The sequence below is a fragment of the Mugil cephalus genome, chromosome 17 (assembly GCF_022458985.1).
Source record: "Mugil cephalus isolate CIBA_MC_2020 chromosome 17, CIBA_Mcephalus_1.1, whole genome shotgun sequence".
NCBI lineage: Eukaryota > Metazoa > Chordata > Actinopteri > Mugiliformes > Mugilidae > Mugil > Mugil cephalus.
The window spans coordinates 12,910,208-12,929,073 of record NC_061786.1 but is presented as its reverse complement, the minus strand read 5'-3'; the positions used below and the strand labels follow the sequence as shown (position 1 = coordinate 12,929,073).

Sequence of the window (18,866 nt, the reverse complement as noted above, 5' to 3'; positions counted from 1 at the left end):
CCAAGAAATATTTTGATCACAATCGACTGCATATTAGCACAACATACAAATATTAACAACAATATATTGCATGTTAAAAAATATCAAAACTAAAACCATCAAAAACCTCCATTACTCAATCTCACTCTTCCTCTCATGTGGGATGTGACTCTCAGAGAGGCGGAGGATCAGCTGCTGTTCTGTGCTTCTTTTAGCCTCTGTTGTCTCATTAGCTGCGACTGGCGCACACTGAGACTTAGAAATGACCAGCGGGAGACCAGTTGCACGGGGACCAGCAGCAACACGTTACTCGTTTTAAATACAGCAATGGCCGAATGATCGGCAACGCTCTGGCTTCAACGAGCATCCAGCGAGGAGAAAGGACAGGATGTTCAGTTTCCCGATCAGCTGAGTTTTACACCTCCAAAGTGTGAGGCTTGTGAATCAGCTGAGACAGATGAAGCATGTTTTGAAAACCTGGTGTTGATGTCCACCTGCTGCGTTCCTGAAATACGAGCCTAGGCATGCTTGTAAGCACACACACACACATGCGTACACCACAGGCCTGGTACTTTCCTTTATAAGGTTTGAGGAGAAGATTGACACCACTCTTCTAAGCCTTGTCGTCACGGGAGGTTGCCGGGCAACCAGCAGAGTCTCCAGGAAGTCGTTTAGATTTGGTCAAAGAATAAATCAAACACAAAGGCCCGATTTCTTTTTGGTCAAGGTTAACCCAAATTAATATTTAGTTATGATTTATTTTCTTATTGTCTTTGAACAGAGCATGGCCATTTTCTAACAGTTTGCAGTCTTTAAGCTAAGCTAAGCTAAGCTAATGGCATTCTGCTCTTTCTTATTATACAATGATACCAACACCTGTAAAATGTCTAAAAATTACAATGCCATGTCTTGTCTGTTTAATTGATGCAACAACCCAAAAGAAAAAGGCGCTTTTAATTTTACGAGGGACTGTTTGTGTGAATATATTTGTTGACTATGTGATGACTTCCTGTTTTTGCCTGATTCCAGCTTCACCGGTCAATCAAAAGATATCAAAAGATATCTGGTTCCTGGCTATAGCAGACTTTATTTATTTATTTATTTACTTTAAAATGGATGTTGAATGTCAGACCAGTAACCCAGCTATTCTGGCAATTTGGTCATTGTGACATTAATGCCAGCTTTTCTTGTTGCTAAAGAGCTCATTGACATTGTTATGCCCTCGTGTTTAGTCATGAAATGGTGAAACAAGCACACGGGATTGGTTGACGCTTCACAAGTGTCGGACTTCACTTCCATTGTAAGGGACTTGTCTCCAGAGTGCACACAGCTCTTTAAACAAGAGTTTATATCATTTGTTCAAAGCACATGCTGCAATTTCAGGTAGTAACGATATTCAAAAAGGAAATCTGTCATACACAAACACATACGCACACACACATATATATATATATATACTGTACTCCTATTCCTCATGACTTTGTTACACCCTGCAGAGACTAGTCCTGGGGAGGCTTATAATAAGAAGGGCTAATTAGCTTTGGTTCTTGGGGAATCAATTTGCCAATTACTCTGACACATGCTGGGACATATGTGTGTGTGTGCATGTATTAATAATGCATAATGTCCGGCTGGGTCATTGGTAATTGCGAACATTTTCAGTTTCGCTTCGAGCTCCTAAAGTGAATTGAAGGTGCACGCTTTTAAATGCGCTTTCACAGGCACCATTTCAGCCATTAATGTCCTTCACATATTTACTGTTTGCTCTGAAACCACTCCATTACAGATGCTTTGTAGGAATCCTTTGCAATGCATTGTCATCCATGTAAATGGTAGGATTGCTGCCGTGTTAAATCAGGAAGCGTGACGATAATAACCTGGCATCTAGGAAGCCACCATCATTTTCAGTTTTCCACTGTGTCGTTAAAAGTCTGGGTAAGTGACACAACCATACGTTAGTTTTATCAGCCTTTTACTTTGGCCCCGACTGCGATAAAGCCGATGACAGGATCCCACAGTGATCGTGTCTTCTTGGCACCAGACAGTGATGCGAACGCTCTTTGCATGAGCAAGAGACTACACTCCAGGAATAGCTTTCCTGACATGTTGAGTCTCCCAGAGGAGCTGAGATGGCACCATAAAGAGGCAAAATGCGGAGTTTGGCACATGCAAGTGTGACAAAATCTGACAGTGGATTTCATAACCTCCTGGTGTTCAAGACACAATGAGGGGAGGTGGCACCCGTGGATCAGACTGTGACTGTGTAGAAGAAAGAGGAACCTTTTTAAGTCCCGCTGGGCGAAATAAATCAGCGTTACAGAGGAATATATTCATAGAACTCATCATTATTTAACAACAAGTAATCTGCATAATTAAAACTAGAATCAGTCTTGTTCCAAAACATGTATCATATCCCCGAGTCATAATGCACATGCAACAAACAGCACTGTTTGTGGTTCTGAGGTAACAGTAGGTAGGGATAGAGACAGCAGCTGTTTCAATTTTTTTCCTCAAGTGCATGTTTTAATGTCAGGTGAGGCCACTTACCTGACCTCTTGCGATCAGATTTCCCAGGATGGAGTGATTGGATCACCCAGGATGCATGTACATACCAGGTCTGACCAGGGATTTACTCTCGGTTACAAAATTTTGGCATGTTAACACAATAAACTGAACACTGTGTCTGCCTCTGCTAGGAGGACCGTCTCTCTAGTGCATGGGAAAGCACGTACTGAAAATGAAATGTCCATAAAACTGGATGCATTTGTAGAATCCGAAGATCGGATTTGTTCGTGACGCCGATAATTTACTACATTTATAGTAAATTTGTCATTTGGGTTAGATGTTAAATTCATTAACTTCAGTTCAGACATCTGCAGATCGTTACAATCGTCCAAATTTGCATCTGCAGTGGCAGCTTTTTTCCTTCCTCTTTTTTTTTTTTTTTGACACATTTATTTGTCAAATCACTCGATCTACAGTGAGGTTATAGAGTATAACAGCCATTTACAAAACTGTGGCAGCCACCTGCAAAAAGCTGGTGAAGTAGAAAGATGCAAACACATCCTAAAATACACCCTCATCAACGAGTCTGACATACGCGTGTGACAACTAGTGTGATCAAATAATGGCTCACTGCGGGAAGCTGGAGTTTGTACATACTGTATGTGTGTGGTTATGGTTTTTTGAGTTACATCAGCTTCTGCGTTAGCATCAAAACATATGTAACGATATTACACACAAGTTAAACTCCTTTCAAAAGCCAACAGACTGGAGTATAGTAGGTATTTACACATAAAATAGTTATATTACCCAAGAATGTGATTTGAAGCCTTTTTTATTTGAATAAGTGGAAAGTTATAAAACCTAAATGATTTCTGGACGTTTTGAACATACAGCTGCAAATCAAGTGCCTGGCGCTAATGCACATTCTTTACTGAAGTTGAAAGCACATAGAAACAGGAATAATAGTCATTTTTAGACACAAAGAAAAAATACTTAAATCTGACAACCGTGAGCCTTGAAACTGCACCACGCGGCTCCTTGTTGCCTTAATGAAACCTTTCATTTGGAATAATTAACCCCTATCGCGCCAGTCCTCATCCTCCTTCATCGCTCCATCTTCCTCCCTCATCTTTTCACGCCCTCCTTCCACTGTGGCGGTCCGGCAGCTGAGAGAGGAAATTATAATGTTCTTTCCCAGTCTCTGTTTCACACTCAATGCTCTCCTCTGGCTTCCTGGCACAAATGGTCACGCGTTGGGTTCTTTCTGCACATGATTCACGCCAAACCACACACAAACACACACCACATGGACGCACAGGGACGAACGTAACATTGACTCATGCTCTGGTTCACTAAGTCCAAGGATTGTCTTGTGCTCTCTCCGGATTGTGGGCGACCGTCTGAAAGACCAGAGCTCATTTGTAGTCTGAACTGGACTGAAGTTTGATCTTAAAAGCTCAGGATGAGTCTCAATGCTCCACTCAGACAATACAGAAATAAATCAATAGACGTCCTAGGGCCTCCTCAATCCTCCTCCTCCAGTTCCAGCTTTATTTTTTAAACCCATCAGAGACTAAATTATGAGAATAAATGCAGAGTTTTAAGGTGGGAATCCCATCTATTCTTGAGGACTGTGTTGTTGTTTGCATTTCTGCCAGACTGAGCAGACTCCTATCTGGCACCTGCCTCCTTTGTCCTGCAATATAACTTCAAGGACATCACATCACGGGGGAGCCTGGAGCTGGAGGGAGGCGGCGTGATGTATTGCTACACCTATCCCATCAAAGGCGGGGGGGGGGGTGGATGCCTCATATTTTACTGCAAAAAGCTAAACTGTCATTATGTTGTTTAGCTCCTAAATGATGGCTCATGATGGCCGTGTAAATAGAAAGGATGGTGTCTGGCTTTTTCTCTCTGAAAAGATGGTTTCAACAGAACTGGACCCACCAGTATATTTACTAAACAAATAATGACTTGACATTTATAGACTTAAAATGACCTGCACCCAGCGGTTTGGATTCCCAGACACTTCCGTGAAACCTAACGCTTGATTTACACTTGATGGTTGGAAGGTGTCTAGACAGAGCCTGGTTAAAGCTAAACACCTCCTTAATGCAGCAGCAGATTTAGCAGACAAACACGAAAGTGGTGAAATGCTGCATAATTAATTTAATAAAACAGCTACAACTGCTTACTTTTGTCCACGAAACGCCATAGAACCAGAATAAACCTGTCTGCTGTGTTAGGGTTAGACAGGCCATATAGTTGCCAGTACATGAATCGAGTAACCCACGGCAACAGGTATAAATCATCTGTAAAATCTCATAAACAATTAGGGGAGGGGGGGATACTTTCTCAGCTGCAGCCTCACAAAATCTGGAACAGTTTCTCTTTGCATATTAGGCAGGCAGAGACGCTGCCTGACTTTAAATTTACTTAAAACTTGTGATGGAGCATTTTGTTAAAAGTTGGAATTGGTGATTTATATTTACTTTATGTTCAGGATTGACTCCATGCAAATACAACATTTAGTATGTGGTCAAAAGTAACCACCCAACAGACATGTCCCTGCGTTTGTAAACTCAGAAGGAGTTACACTTTAAACATGATTTTCCTCCTTGTCTCCTACTCCTTCTAGAAACAGTAGTGCTTCCATTTGAGTATGTGGGTGTTAATCCTGTCGTTGTGTTTTGCGTCTGAATATTTGGCCAGAGACGGTCCTTGCGTCGTCTTTCTCCTCCTTCCTTCGTCCTTCCCGTCCCTCGATCGTTCACATCTCCCCGCCCATCTGAGTATTGGCAACGTGAGGCGCGCGGCGCACAGCGTGGACTTGGAGATGTCTTGGCAGCATTACGCACGACGCCACGACAGACGCGAAAGAGCCTCCCTTGCAGACGGACGGGGACGCTCTCAAGTCGGACTGGACTCGACTTTCAACTTTTGATTCGGAAACCACTTCTCTTCCGCCTCTTTAAGACGCTTGCTCTCATCTTCCCCCCCTCGGATCTTCCCTTCACAGCAGCAGCAGCAGCAGAAGGGGGTCTGGATGACTTCTCCTCCTCTTGTCCTCGGGTCACGGTGACTGTTAACAGGAATGGAAACGATGTAAACAGCGACGGGAGGAAACGAACTCTATAGAAGAGCAACAGTTTTTTTCTTTCTTTTCTTTTTTTTTTTTTTTTTTTTCAGTTGAGAGCGATCACAGGAAAAGAGGATGATCCCGCCGGCCAATATGATTCAGGACGAAAGTGGGGGTAAAGAGGACGAACAGGACCAGGATGAGACACCAAAATCCCCGACGGCGAACGCCAGCCAGGAAACCAAGGTAGGACATCCCTGTTGTTGTTCCCTTTTTTTCGGATTTACTTTGGGATATTATCACTTTGCTTCAGTCCAGCTGTTATAAATAACTAATTAAACTTAAATTTAAATCCACTCAACGGGGATCAGCTCCCAAAAACAATGTTTTTAAAATCTGTTTTATAAGTACTCACACTACTTAATAAAACAACCTCTAAAAAACAGCTGATCCTGATTGGATTGAAGGAGTATACTATAAAATATCATCAGCTTTATAAATGGGTCAGAAAGTAACAACATCTAAACAACCTTTGGGTGTTAGGAGATCAGTGTAAAATCGAGTACCCATATATATATATAAAACTTATATGTCTTATAATAAGATAATCCTAAAATAATTCTTCACAGTTGAGGATAAATAAAGAAAAGATAACATAGAATAACCAGTTTAAATCCAAATCATTATGCTGTTTAAATACAGAGCATTTAAATGTCTTCATTAGCCTAAAACAGGTTCATGATGTGACACGTCATGAATATATTCATAGAAACAGTGGTACACTTATGGTTTTGTACTTTCTGCTTGTGGTTGCAGCAGGAAAGGAGGCTGTGTGACACAGCTGCCTCAGGCGTTACACCATCTATGTGGGTCACTTGTTGCCCAGACTACTACAATTAGCAGTCCGATATTGGACTATCACGGCAGTGGTTGGCAGCATCTCTCCTTGTCCTCTCCTCTCCTCCCCTCTGCCTGTCCCCAAAACTCTCCTGCACAGGCAGGACAGATGAGACTCATGTTGTCTCTCTTTTTTTTTTTTTTTTTCTTTGACAATTAGTTTTCTTAGCTGCATGTGAGCTCTTACTTTGGCACATTTGGCACGCATCACTGGGTGTTTCAAAAGACCCCTGGCTGACTTCATGTAATTTTCAAAGCTTCTGCCAAACGACCACACTCGCTTCCAATAACTCAGCTGACAAAAAAAAAGAAAAAAGAAAAAAAGGAAACAAAAAAGGGGTTAAAGAAAGTTGTTTGTCATTCTTACAGACGGGCTAAGATCCTCGTTACAACCATTGAGTAAAGCTGTGTTTGTGTTTTTATTCCTCCTTTAAGAATACTGTGAGGCCTGAACTCCACAAGCGCAAGGTGAGCCTCCAGTCTCGCGCGAACGGCAGCGCACTCAGACTGATCACACTCCACCGTGAAAGCATAACTGCATGCGCACAAAGATAAAAGTTGTTCCTCACTGCAACTTTTACTGCTTCTTAAAAATAGTTCACATAGAGTAGTCGGTGCCAGACCAAGTTAAATACATCATCACCCATATTTGTAGATAGAACTCTTTGTCCCAAGCTGTATCGGTGTTTATTTTTAAAAGATCTGATTTATAATCTCGTGCGATTTTTTTTTTTGCAGCGCTCTACCCAACCCCCATTAACGCTCCCTGCTCAGTGATAAAACCTTATAGATTTGATGCCATTGAACACAGCATGAGGTGCATGCTCATATCCCCCCCTACCCAGCTGTGCTTTATCTCTCAAGCTTGTTTTACAGAAAACAAGGGCTGTGTCCTTTGTTGTCTGTAAATAAGTCCAACACGTGTAGTTTTTTAAGAAGACAAGCAGTTCACTTGCGTAGATTCTACTGTGTTTTATCGCAGTTTTTCTTTTCAGGTTGTGTATTTTGTGATGGAAGTGGAGCAGCGTGTAGGAATGTATCTGGACTGTATGTTCGTGCCTGAAAGTGTGTGTGTGTGTGCGCGTGTGTGTACGTGTCGGTGTCCAAATTGATTGTTTCCAGAGTGACTGGGAGCATCGATTCTTCTTCACCACAGAAAAAGCTGCAGTAATGGCAACAGTTAGTGCAGGGATGTTCACCATGACGAAACGCGCGCCTAATAGTGCTGTAGTTTAAGTATGGGATGTCAGAGTCAGACACACGACACCTTTAAAAAATAGTATTTCTCCAATCAGAAGGCCTACAGCCAGAACCATAAACTCTCATCGCAGCGTCTTCTTCATGTGTTAGAGCCCAGATTTGAGTACAGAAACACGGAGAGGTTAAATGAGAAGTTGTCAGTGTGGAGTATTACGAATAGCGTTACTGTAAAACAGAGGCCTAATAAGACTGATGCCAGCTGCAGCCAGAAATGGCAGCACAGACTGTGAGAAATTGTGTTAATGTGATGCATCGGCCTAACCTGGAAATCACATTAACGTCCAGGCGCGGCCCCTCAGAGGTTGAGGTACCACAGATCAGTGATTTATTTAGGTTATTAGGCAAATTGATGAATTCACATCTGACTCAGTTGTGCCGGATTTTTCCCTTTTTTTTTTCTTTTTTTACCCCCTCTCGTGGAATCTGTCACTTCTTTCCCTAATCTGCTCCACTTTTCTCCAACTCTTCGTCTCTCCTTTCCAGCTGCAAAGACTCAAGCGCTCCCTGTCCTTCAAGACCAAGAGCATACGCAGCAAGAGCGCCGACAACTTCTTCCGGACGAGCTGCGAGAACAAGACGGAGCTGCTCTCCGACGTGAGCAGCAGCACGGGCCATCTCTGCAACATTGGGATGGCCCCGCCGCACACCACCAGCCTCCCCATCCCTCCGGTCCCGCCGGCCATTCCCAGCGCCCCGCCGCCCACGTCGCGCTCCCAGTCGCGCAACCCGCTGCAGGTGGACTCGGCGGGACACTGCTTCATGGAGCACATCTTCAAGAAGCCCACGTTCTGCGACGTCTGCAACCACATGATTGTAGGTACGGTTCCGGCGAAGCACGCTGACAAACCCAAAGAGAAAGCTCCTGTACACCGTCCAGCAAGGTTTCTGGTAATCAGATTTGAAAACGAGAGAGCAAGAAAGATTAATCTGCACATATTGTAAGGAAAAACGGCACGTGAGAGGCTTTGTAAAGTACGGAAACACACACCACATGTATCAAACTGCGGAACGACAGTCAGGCACCTGACACTGAGCATCATGCTCGACCTGCAGACAACGTGACTGAAGTATCTCCGTCCTTCTTATTAGCACACGGAGCCCGTTCGCTCCATCTGTGGCGAGGTGTCACACGGCCAACTACAGCCCTGCCAGCTCTTCTTCTTGTTCTCTCCTCGCCAGATGTTCTGGTTTCTGTGCCCCCCCTCCCCACCCCCTCTTCTTGTTAACCATCAGGACTGAGGGAACACGAAGTCTTTACTTCTCATGGCCTGTGCAGCATGACGGTGACAAGGGCTGTCCGTGCCATCTGCTCAGCGAGCCCCTTGTAACACGCTAAAAAAAAAAAAAAAAAGACCCTTTGGAAGGTAGACAGGTTTAGAAATCCACGTATAAACTGGATTAAAAGCAACATTCTTTTTGGTTTTGTTTGCAGAAATTAGACTAACCAATAGCTTAATTGTTGACCAAAAATGTAAGGTTTGTTCTTTTACGGCAAGTTCATATTTTTAGTTGGTGGATCCAGTCAAAACAAGCTTTGCATTAATCAAATAATAACATGTTATTTATACAACTTCATCCACCTCTAATTGGGGTTTGCGCTGAACTCTTTGAGTGGCATTGTACACATGTTCCCGGCCGCTGCAGGCAGCCAAAAGCCCACTTTATGCTTCCCATCAGGCACCAAACAACAGACAGAAAGCTTAGCAACCAGCTCGAGAATGTATTGGAGCAAGTAAAGAGCACGACAAGACGATCTTGAGTATGTTTTACATCTTGTTTCCCGATGGCCCAAAGTTGCCAAAGAAATCCATTAATGATATGTTCGTTAAACCTGAAGGAGCTGCATTAAGCACCTCAGTAGTGGTCATGCTTTAAAGGAGTAATGGAAAGCTTTGGCCTGGCTCCACGCTCTGACAGAATTTGTTCCATGATGAATGTGGCACCTTAAAAAAAAAAAAAAAAAACAGAATTCCTGGAAGCTTGCTTATTAGAAGTAAACATACCAGAAAAAATACCACAGAAGTGAAACGTCGTGGTAAGTATTTATTTAAGTATTTATGATCATTCGTGTGCTCCATGGGTTTCGAGTGGGTCTCAGGTGGTCTGTTGGTGATGAGGGTGTGATGTCGGTGCGCCGCAGCCCTGTGATAGGGTACGCTGCCCTCTGGTCTGCTCTTGAGAAGAGATGCTGTCCTCGTCTTCATTTGTCCCGCTTTAATGAGAACACAGTGTGGCAGAGGATGGTTTTGTGTGTGTGTGTGTGTGTCTGTGTGTCTGTGTGTCTGTGTAATGAGATGCGATGGTGCTGTCAAACTCAGTCTCTGCGTCCCGAGAGTCAAAGAGCAGCACACAGGAGGCGGAAGTGGAGGAGGAGGAACTGATCGTCTATTGTGGTTATTAAATCCCAGTGGTTTCAGTTTTATGGAGTTTGAACAGTGCAGTAATTATTTACGCATGTTTTTCTAAGCTTGACATACAGTACGAATAGGGTTTTTCTGCACACAAATTCCGACTTTTGGATCGATCCAAAACAAAACTGACGTCCCAAAGCAGACATTTATTAATGCGAGGACGTTTATTTATGGACAGGAGCCTCAGGAAAATGAGGGGATGGAATAATTTATGGCGTAAATGAGGTGTGGAGGAAGTTGGGAAGCGAGAGTAAAGTTGAGGATCACGTCCAGGGCTTGACATTAACTTTATTGTTCACCAGCCACTGTGGCTTGTTGTTTTTTAGAGTTACTAGCTACTCAGCATTTTCACGAGCCGTAACTTTATTGTTGGGAAATTATGGTCCTCATTGCAGCGTTGGTTTAATTCCTGCATTTCTTCAATGGTCCCTATCTAATACAGGTGCAAAAGGCCCTAAAATTTCTTTAAAAAGATTTACACACTTTTTAAATGTAACTGACCCTTGTACAAACATATCAACAAATGTTTAACAATCAAGTATTCAGCTCCGATAAAGTTCTGAAAATATATAGTTTTTACTAAAACAAGTTTCTTATCACATATTAAAAGGCCGCTTAGAACACAGCCTACAACTAAATTATTCAATAATGTGACTCAAAATAACCATTCAAGGAGATTTTATCCGTGTAAAATTAGCTTCCTAGTTATTTTCGCCTCTCTTACCCGTTCTGCGCTCTTTTCCTTTCTTCCTCTTTGCCGGGGACGTGTTATTCTTCAGCCATGTATCCAGTGTTTTGTCCTCTCCAAATAAATTACATGTTACATTCGGAAAATACTCAATTTTCCTAGTTATTAAGTGAGTTAAAGTTGGGTGTTGTTGGTTGCCAGGGGCAACGGTGTCTGTGTCGTTGCCAGGGGCAGCGGAGGTCCATTGAGAAATAATACACGTCTTTATAGGTATGTTCTGGAAAATTGGAATTACAAACTTTTAATAACTTCAATAAAAAGATCTAAACAGCAGCATGCAGGAGCCTTTAAATGGAATATATAATATGTGCACCCTTTCTTGTTTAAAAGGCATTTAAATCGCTCTATCTAATATATTTACGATCCACCCTGCACTAATAAATGCTCACTGGATGAATAACAGTATGCTAATATAGCAAAAGGCAGACAGGAAATATTAGACACCCACAGACTTCCTACGGGAGAGTCCTTTATTATATAAAAGCCGGTGCAAATTTAATGTGTCATCCATATAAAACAAAAAAAAAAGGCTGAATTATATTATAGGGCTCACTGACTCATTCATCGGGTCCACTAGACGCACAGTGAATTAGTAAATATTTCATACAACAATAAAACTGCTTTTCTGAAGGCGCATGTTGGTGTTTTTTAAATTGTAAGACAGTGGCACATTTATTTTCCCCACGTAGTTAAATGTGACATAGATTATTAAATTTAATTTACCTGCAAGAGTGCCCTTAAATAATTAAAATTTACACATCTTTGAAACAAAGTTGAAACAAAGGCAACTGGACGTCTTTGACAGAAAGTTAAGAGAACTTTAAAAAGTCCAGTTGTCCTTGTTTTAGCTCCACCACAAACTAGATGACTGAGAATCTGCACAATCCAATCAAGGCATCCAAATTCCTGATGAACAAGATGACTAATTTCACTTAATGTGCATTTATCTTAGCTGTGACATGTCTGGATTGCACACGAAAGGTTTGGTTCAACACGTAAAGAAATTGATCTGTGGGTCCGAGGTCACACAAAGACACTGCAAAACAATGCTTTTCTGCACCTCCCTGCACTGGTGTTTTTTTTTTTTTTTCGTCATAGCGCACGTGTGTTTTGTCCCTTGACGTCCCACAGCGCGCTCTGGCGACCTCGCACATCCACTGATCCTGCATTTATCCATTTTATCCTTAAATTCAACAGCTGACATTGTCTGCCTTGTCTATGAAATGTCCTTCACACCAGTGTACCGTTTTAAAAAACCCATTATGAAATGTCAAACTGCACAGGTGCCACTGAGGAAAATGTCAGATAAAAGAAAAAAAAAAAAAAAAGATCGTCAAAAGTTTAAATCTGGAGTAAATTATGGTGTATTTAGTTTTGACCTTTGCATCAGATTAGTATTTTTGTTCGGGGGATGCTAATAGTGCGGCAGCAGTGATGGCATCTAAGCGAGTGATAGCTGGGTTGCTGTGAAGTTACCTTTGATTAACGTTCATATTAATTATAGGGTTAATTCTACTCTACTCAGTAGATCTGGTTTGCACGGTGTCTCACGATGCCGTGTAATCAAATACACCGGTATGCTGGTATATTAAAAATTCTTATCATCAACGAAAAAAAAAAATACAGGTGTTTGGAATGAACCGGTACCAGCCCTACAACCAGTATCAGTGGCTGAGTCTGACCTCGCCTGTCTGAATCAAGCCTGCTTGAACACTTTACTTTCTACACTAGCGTGAAAGGAAGTAACTCTTGACACAGGCTAGGAACCACGACGAGCTGCTAACAGACATCATGCTAAAAGCTGGTCTACAGTTTATTTATTCTGAATGATCCTTTCTTTGTTTGTCTGCTGTCTGTTTGTTTAATGTCACTGCTTCGGTTTCTTTCCGTGCGCGCCGTGCAATCAGAGGAATTTGACTAGTGCCAACGGTGTGTGGCCACTAAACCCTCCAAAACTAGGGCCAAGGGAAAATCACAGACGGCCCAACTTTTGACTTGGTCCGTCACGGTGCTTATAGACGAGAAATCTCCGATCTCCCCTGATTTTAGAAGAGCACAGCGAAGAGTTTTCCTCCAACAATCTGTTGGACCATTTCGGCCATGTGAAACGGAGTTTTGTTGGGCTGGAAATCGGTAGATAAACAAAGAGAGCCGCTTAGGTCAATGTTTTCAGGACACTTAAGAAGCAGGAGAAGAAGAGGAGGCGGAAGCGTCATTGTACCAGTGGAGGAAATGTGGAGGCAGCGCAGCGAGAACGACGGCTGAAATGGGTGAAAGGATGGTCGTTGTAAGGCGAACGTGAGCGTGAGAGAAGACGCAGCAGGGAGGAAATGGAAAAGGAAAAATTATGTGGGAAAAAAAGGAGTGGAAATGAAGAGGGTATGGAAAATCTGGCCAGCCGTGTCCTTTGCTGTAATGTAAAAGGATAATGTGCTTTAATGGAGTAGCCATGCAAATGCCAGAGAGGACAGCAGTGACATTCCCCACAGCTGTAATGTCTTCAGGCCCAGGAGGAAAAAGCACCTTCTCCACTAACACCATGACCCAGCCATTATGTCAGCTTCTTATATCTGCAGACTTAAATGCAGTGGTTTGTTCTCTCCTCTAGTTAACATGGAGGCGTCTCATTATTCCCCCCGACGTTGGAATGAGTCAGCTCCACCAAGCCAGTCAACAACAGCTTAACAAGAGAGTCGTTTGCTTCCTGTCCCGCTGCATCCACCGAGACCCCGAATCAAGGCGCCCGTGGGGAGATTGCGCGGCGACTTTGAGAGGAGCGAAACTGGAGGTGCTCGTTAAAGATCCTCATCAGTTGTCCTCATTTGGCGTGACCTAAAAAGTTTGGCGCAGGCTGCGCTCGCTGCCTCTCCTTGTTATTGTTTATCCGTTTCTGGCCAGCAACGGTTCAGGCCGGGATCACCTTTCTCTCAGTTTCTGTTTCAGCATAACTAACTCCTCAGCTCAGCCAAGCAACACAAGAGCTTTAAATGGGAAATACACATCCAGTTTTCCACTCATTACTGAGTTTCAAGTTCCCCTCGCCGCTGCCCAGCTCCAGATGGCCCTGACACCAGTTCACATTACAGCACGTGAAGAGCAAGCAGAGAGTTTTTCCCCCTCGTTGGCTAAGTAAACTAGACATGAGGGGCTTTGTAAGTACATGGTACCTTGTATTTGCTGTCTGGTTCAGGGATCAGGTGTTCTGCTTGGTTTCATATTTACAGGACAGGATTACTTCTGCACGCTGTCCCTCCGCGGCCTCCTCACCAAACACAACGTGCTGCATTTTTGAGCATGATCTGAAATGAAATCCAGACACAAGAAACACAAACTACACACAAAAATAATGACAGTATTTCAGACTTGTACAGATCTTCTTTTGCCATCCCTGTCCAGGAAGGAGATCAATGGTTCATTTGCGTGTCTGTATTTTCACACGCAAACATGGAACGAGCGTGGGCTTGAGCTGGTGCACGTGCTCATTGATTAATCGATAAAGAGCCGAGGGCGCATGGCTGTCATACTATAACTAGTAACATCACTCTGAGTTGGTGACATTGTCTTCTCTTGTTAATGTGGAGCAGCTTTCACACAACAAGCTGCTTTCGCTATTTTAACAGTTCTCCACCTAAAACCTTCCACTTCCAGTGACTCCCACAGATACTTTATCAGTTTACGATCTAGTGAATTTGGAGGCCAGGTCAACACCTTGCGCTGTTTTTCATGTTTTTTGAGTTGTTTCTGAACTGTTTTTGTGTGTGTGTGTGTGTGTGTCTGTGTCAGGCTGCATCCTGCTGGGGATGGCTGCTGTCAGGGTGGGTGCTACGTGTCATGAATGCAAGGTCCATAAGTTTCCCAGCAGAACATTGTATTGTCACAGTATTATTCACTTCACCTGTTAGTGGTCATAATATTGTGGCTGCTATTTTGACACATAATGTGATGATTAGTTTTATTTGAAAATATACTGTTATACTAGAAGTTAATATCTGACCTCAAGGTTACGCCCTCCTAATGTTAAATCTCAGTGGAGCAGTCACTGGAGACAGTGACCCCCCCCCCCCCCCCAGCTTATGAAATAAAATGAATATTGTCTCGGAGAGTTTGTAGAACTTTTTCTCCACACTCAGCAAGAATGTGGTCTGTGACAGTGTAGATGATCTGTGCGTGTTTATATAAAGATCTTTATAATGTTGAGCCATGTGCTGTACTTGGCTATCAAGCTCAAGTTTACGTAATTAAATCTGTAGCGGTAATACCCCTTCTCCAGAGTCCTGGCTTAGTGTTTTTTCATTAATTACTGATCTGCATCTATACAGTCTGTTGTTGTTGAGCTTCATATTCTGACACCCTTCTCCTGGCGCTCTCATAGTCCCAAACAAGGCTATCGTCTTCTTTTTGGATTGTGCAGCTCTTTCATCTCTCGTCTCTTCTCTCTGTCTTTTTAATATGTCTATGGCACACATTTAAACACAAATGCACTCACACATGCTAGATGCTCGGACTAGCGTGACCACAGTTCATCAAAAAGTCAGATCGACCTCCATCCATGTAAGCTGCAGGTGGATATTACAGCTGCTCAACCCCAGTCCGCAGGAGTACCCATTATGTGTTGGATTTAGTAAATTGTGTCCCTGTTAAATCGCTCCACTTGTCATTTCGCAGGTTTTTCCCACTGCACGCTGGGAAACGCTCCAGAAACTCTGGCTAGGAGCAAGTGTGTGCGGACAATGAATAAATGGATGACTCCATCCTGAACAATATTTTCCATTACCTACGGCTTTCCTTGTGTCATTTGATGCTCACTTTTCTGAATCCAGTTCTTGGCATGACAGATCTGAACCTGGGATTTCTTTGTGTGTGTCAGGTACAACAGCCAAGCACGTGGTGTTCCTGGCGGGAAACACGGCGAAGCACGGCCTCCGCTGCAAAGCCTGCAAGATGAGCCTCCACCACAAATGTGAGAATGGAGTGGGTCAGCAGCGCTGCATGGGGAAACTGGTAAGATGCACAACGCAGAAGACGTGATTAAGACAGTAGACTCTTCACTCACTGATGTCACTATGACAGCAACCAAAACAGAGCTATCAGCGTTGGCTGTGTGTGTCCGTTTCCCACCAGAATGTGCTTATTCAGAAATCACACTCTATGTGTGAGTGTGCCAGTACATCTGTGACCGCCGTCCATCCTCGTCACCGTCCTCATCATCGTTATATCATCGCTCTCGCTATGTTAGATAATAGTAACGCAGCTCACCATTTAAAAAGCAGGGGGGGAAAAAAATGACCTCCTCTTCACCTCCGCTGCGTTCTGCCGGTGCTGCCGTCAGCATGAACCATTAAATACGATCACCCTGAAGCGGCGTTATAACCCATATTGTAGACGCGGCATGTTGCAGTTTTATGTTTGACATTTCACAGTCTGAGCCCTGATGTTTGTAAGGTGTAAATTAATCATCACATATGAATAAATTAGTTTAGAATTAGAATAAAAGGGAAAGTTGGCAGTGTGGATAGATTATATTTTCATGTTCATGTTAATGTCCCCGATGTTTAAAACTGAGTTCAAAAAGCCATGAATGCCTTTGAAGGGAAATGTTATCTATATGAGAAAAAGCTTTTAGCCACGTCTTCCGCAGCTCAACTTCTGCCTTTGTGCAAAGTTTGCAGCTTGCAGAGAGGCAGTCATTATTACACCGGATGAGATGTTATAATCCCTTGTGCCAAGATCCAAGGCAAAATGCATTCAGAAGCCCAGTCCAACTGAAATCTGACCAGCAGGCTAGCAGTCGGCTACTAACTAGCAACAGGCTAGAAGACACCAGCTAAATAGCCTAGCCAACTGCAGCACGTAAGAAGTGATGGGATACACGACTACAAGTCAACCAACACATCTCAAAACACGAGTCAAAATGCATTTAGGAACCCAATCCAACTTAAAAAAAAAAACAGAAAAACAAAAACACCAGCTGGCTAGCTGTCAGCTACCACCAGCAATCAACAAGGAGACACCAGCTAACTAGCCTAGCCATCAGCAGAAGGCAGTATGCAGCACATCATTGGGGTTTTCAAGTGGGCACCTCCCCTCACAGATGTTTCTTTAAATTAGACCCACGACACCTCCAGAAGGCTTTACAGTGAGTTCCAGTGTCCTGAAGTCACCCCCCTTCTTGCAGCCACCCTGCAACTATGTGACTTTTAACCAAGAGATTAGCTTAGCCCCACTACTTACTGCTAAAACTACTCAGCTAGCCTTAAATTTAGCATGCTCCCCAGCTAGGATGTTTCCTCCTAAGCCACAGCCACTCACTTGCTTGCTCTGCTGCCAGGGACACGTTGTTTACTGCCTCCCGCTGTTCTCTCCCACAAATGTCCAGCTCACACGGAAGAGCAATGATGGGTTTTGCCAGGAATGCACGGCAACTCACCTCCACCGGCCGCACATGGGCCCTCCACCCTCGCTGTTCAGCTCTGCATAGAGATGGCAGCAGAGTAGTTTACAGCCTTTTATTCTTAACAACAGAAACCAACTTTTTTCATTGAAAAGCAGGAAGGTTTTTGAGCCGGTGTCCACTCCAGTCATGAGTTGTTCAGCTCAGCGAACCGGTGCACGAGAAAGGAAACGGATATGATGAAAGTGAACAAAATGACAGACAGAAGCCTCTTCTTGTCTCATCAGATCTGAACATTCATCAGACACATATTTTCACAACGGTATGATCATCTAGAATGAATAAACTGTAGACCAGCTGACTGGCTTGGTTCAGGAGAGGTACGATAGTCTAGCACTCTTCTTAGCTTCCTAGCATCCAAGCCAATAGTAGCTCTCCCTGATTCCAATGACGAGTACATACTAGTGCCACCTGCTGGAACATATGTGCAAGTTGATGTAGTCTTTGAGGCCTGTTTTAGTGCAACTTTTTGGTTCAGACACAGGCAACGTGAGGCAATTTCGCAGCCGCCCTTTCTGGCTGGTTGGGGGTTATACTTTCCTTGCAGTTTTATATTGTAGAGTCTCATGTAAAGGAAGCACTGGTTGCTTTTCTGCAAGTATATTTGTTTTATTTTTATTGAAACCTGAACACAAGCTGGCTAATGCAACGCAGTAAACAGGCTGTGCCTCTCCTTCTCTCGTGGTGCCTTCACTGTCAACAGAGTCAACCAACAGAACAACAACAGAATCGGGTGCTTTAAATTCACCTCCGGTGTTGTTTCGTATATTGTTTCTCTGGTAGTGAGCTCCGTAACACAGAGCCGACAAGTCAGCAAGTCAGCATTTTAGAGCAGCTGCTATCTACTTGTGCGATCTGTCGTCAAATTTGGGCGATAACAACTGAGATCAGTGCCTATGATGTGATGCACAGTCTTTATTGCCCTGCGTCATCTGTGGACTATGCTAAAATGAGACCCTTCGGTTGAGGGGTGGGTGCACCGGGGTGGTCTGGGTGTTTTTAATGGGGAGGGTGAGGCCACACTTGTAAAAGCCACTTCCAAGAAGCATTTTCACTCCAATAGCTGTCCAACATCCTGGCAGTCGGGACTGAACTGGGACTCTTCAGTCCATCCCACCAAAAAGAGATGGGGAAATATTATGTGTGATTTTTCTACCTTTCTTTACATATTCTTTCTCAGTATCTGATTACTGAAGATGTTTGTCTGGATTTAGTTTAGAAAATGTGGAGTAAGTTAAGTTTTAACAAAGTGAATCAATGTTTTATGATAAAAAAAAAAAAACATTAGGGAATCTTTTCCTTTGTGACGTCTTTCCTTAAGATGCCTGAGGGATGAGGCTCGAAGATATGATCGGCTCTCAGGAGTGGAAAATGAGGTTGAGGGGTCGAGCATAAAAAGGGAAGTTTCCCCAGTGGAGTACAGCTCTAAATTCAACTAACTCTAAACTTGGACACTCCTGCAGCCATGCTTGTTTCTCTTGGCTTGAGACCCCTTCAGAAAAAAAGAAGGTTACCTCATGCTAGAAATCTTTATTA

The 18,866-nt window shown here is 43.3% G+C and overlaps 1 protein-coding gene across 2 annotated transcripts in view; it reads left to right on the top strand.

The window, feature by feature from the left end:
• The first annotated feature begins 5,226 nt into the window (after nucleotides 1-5,226).
• The window catches only part of stac (SH3 and cysteine rich domain), a 30,228-nt gene continuing 16,588 nt past the window's right edge, over nucleotides 5,227-18,866 (top strand). Inside the window, exons 1-4 of one of the 2 annotated variants that reach the window (XM_047611925.1) lie at nucleotides 5,227-5,809; nucleotides 6,896-6,928; nucleotides 8,204-8,537; nucleotides 15,747-15,880. In XM_047611925.1, coding sequence (XP_047467881.1) covers nucleotides 5,699-5,809; nucleotides 6,896-6,928; nucleotides 8,204-8,537; nucleotides 15,747-15,880 — 612 coding nt within the window. In that variant the 5' untranslated portion in view covers nucleotides 5,227-5,698. The remainder of the gene's footprint in view (nucleotides 5,810-6,895; nucleotides 6,929-8,203; nucleotides 8,538-15,746; nucleotides 15,881-18,866) is intronic. The other variant, XM_047611926.1, reaches the window with a different exon arrangement.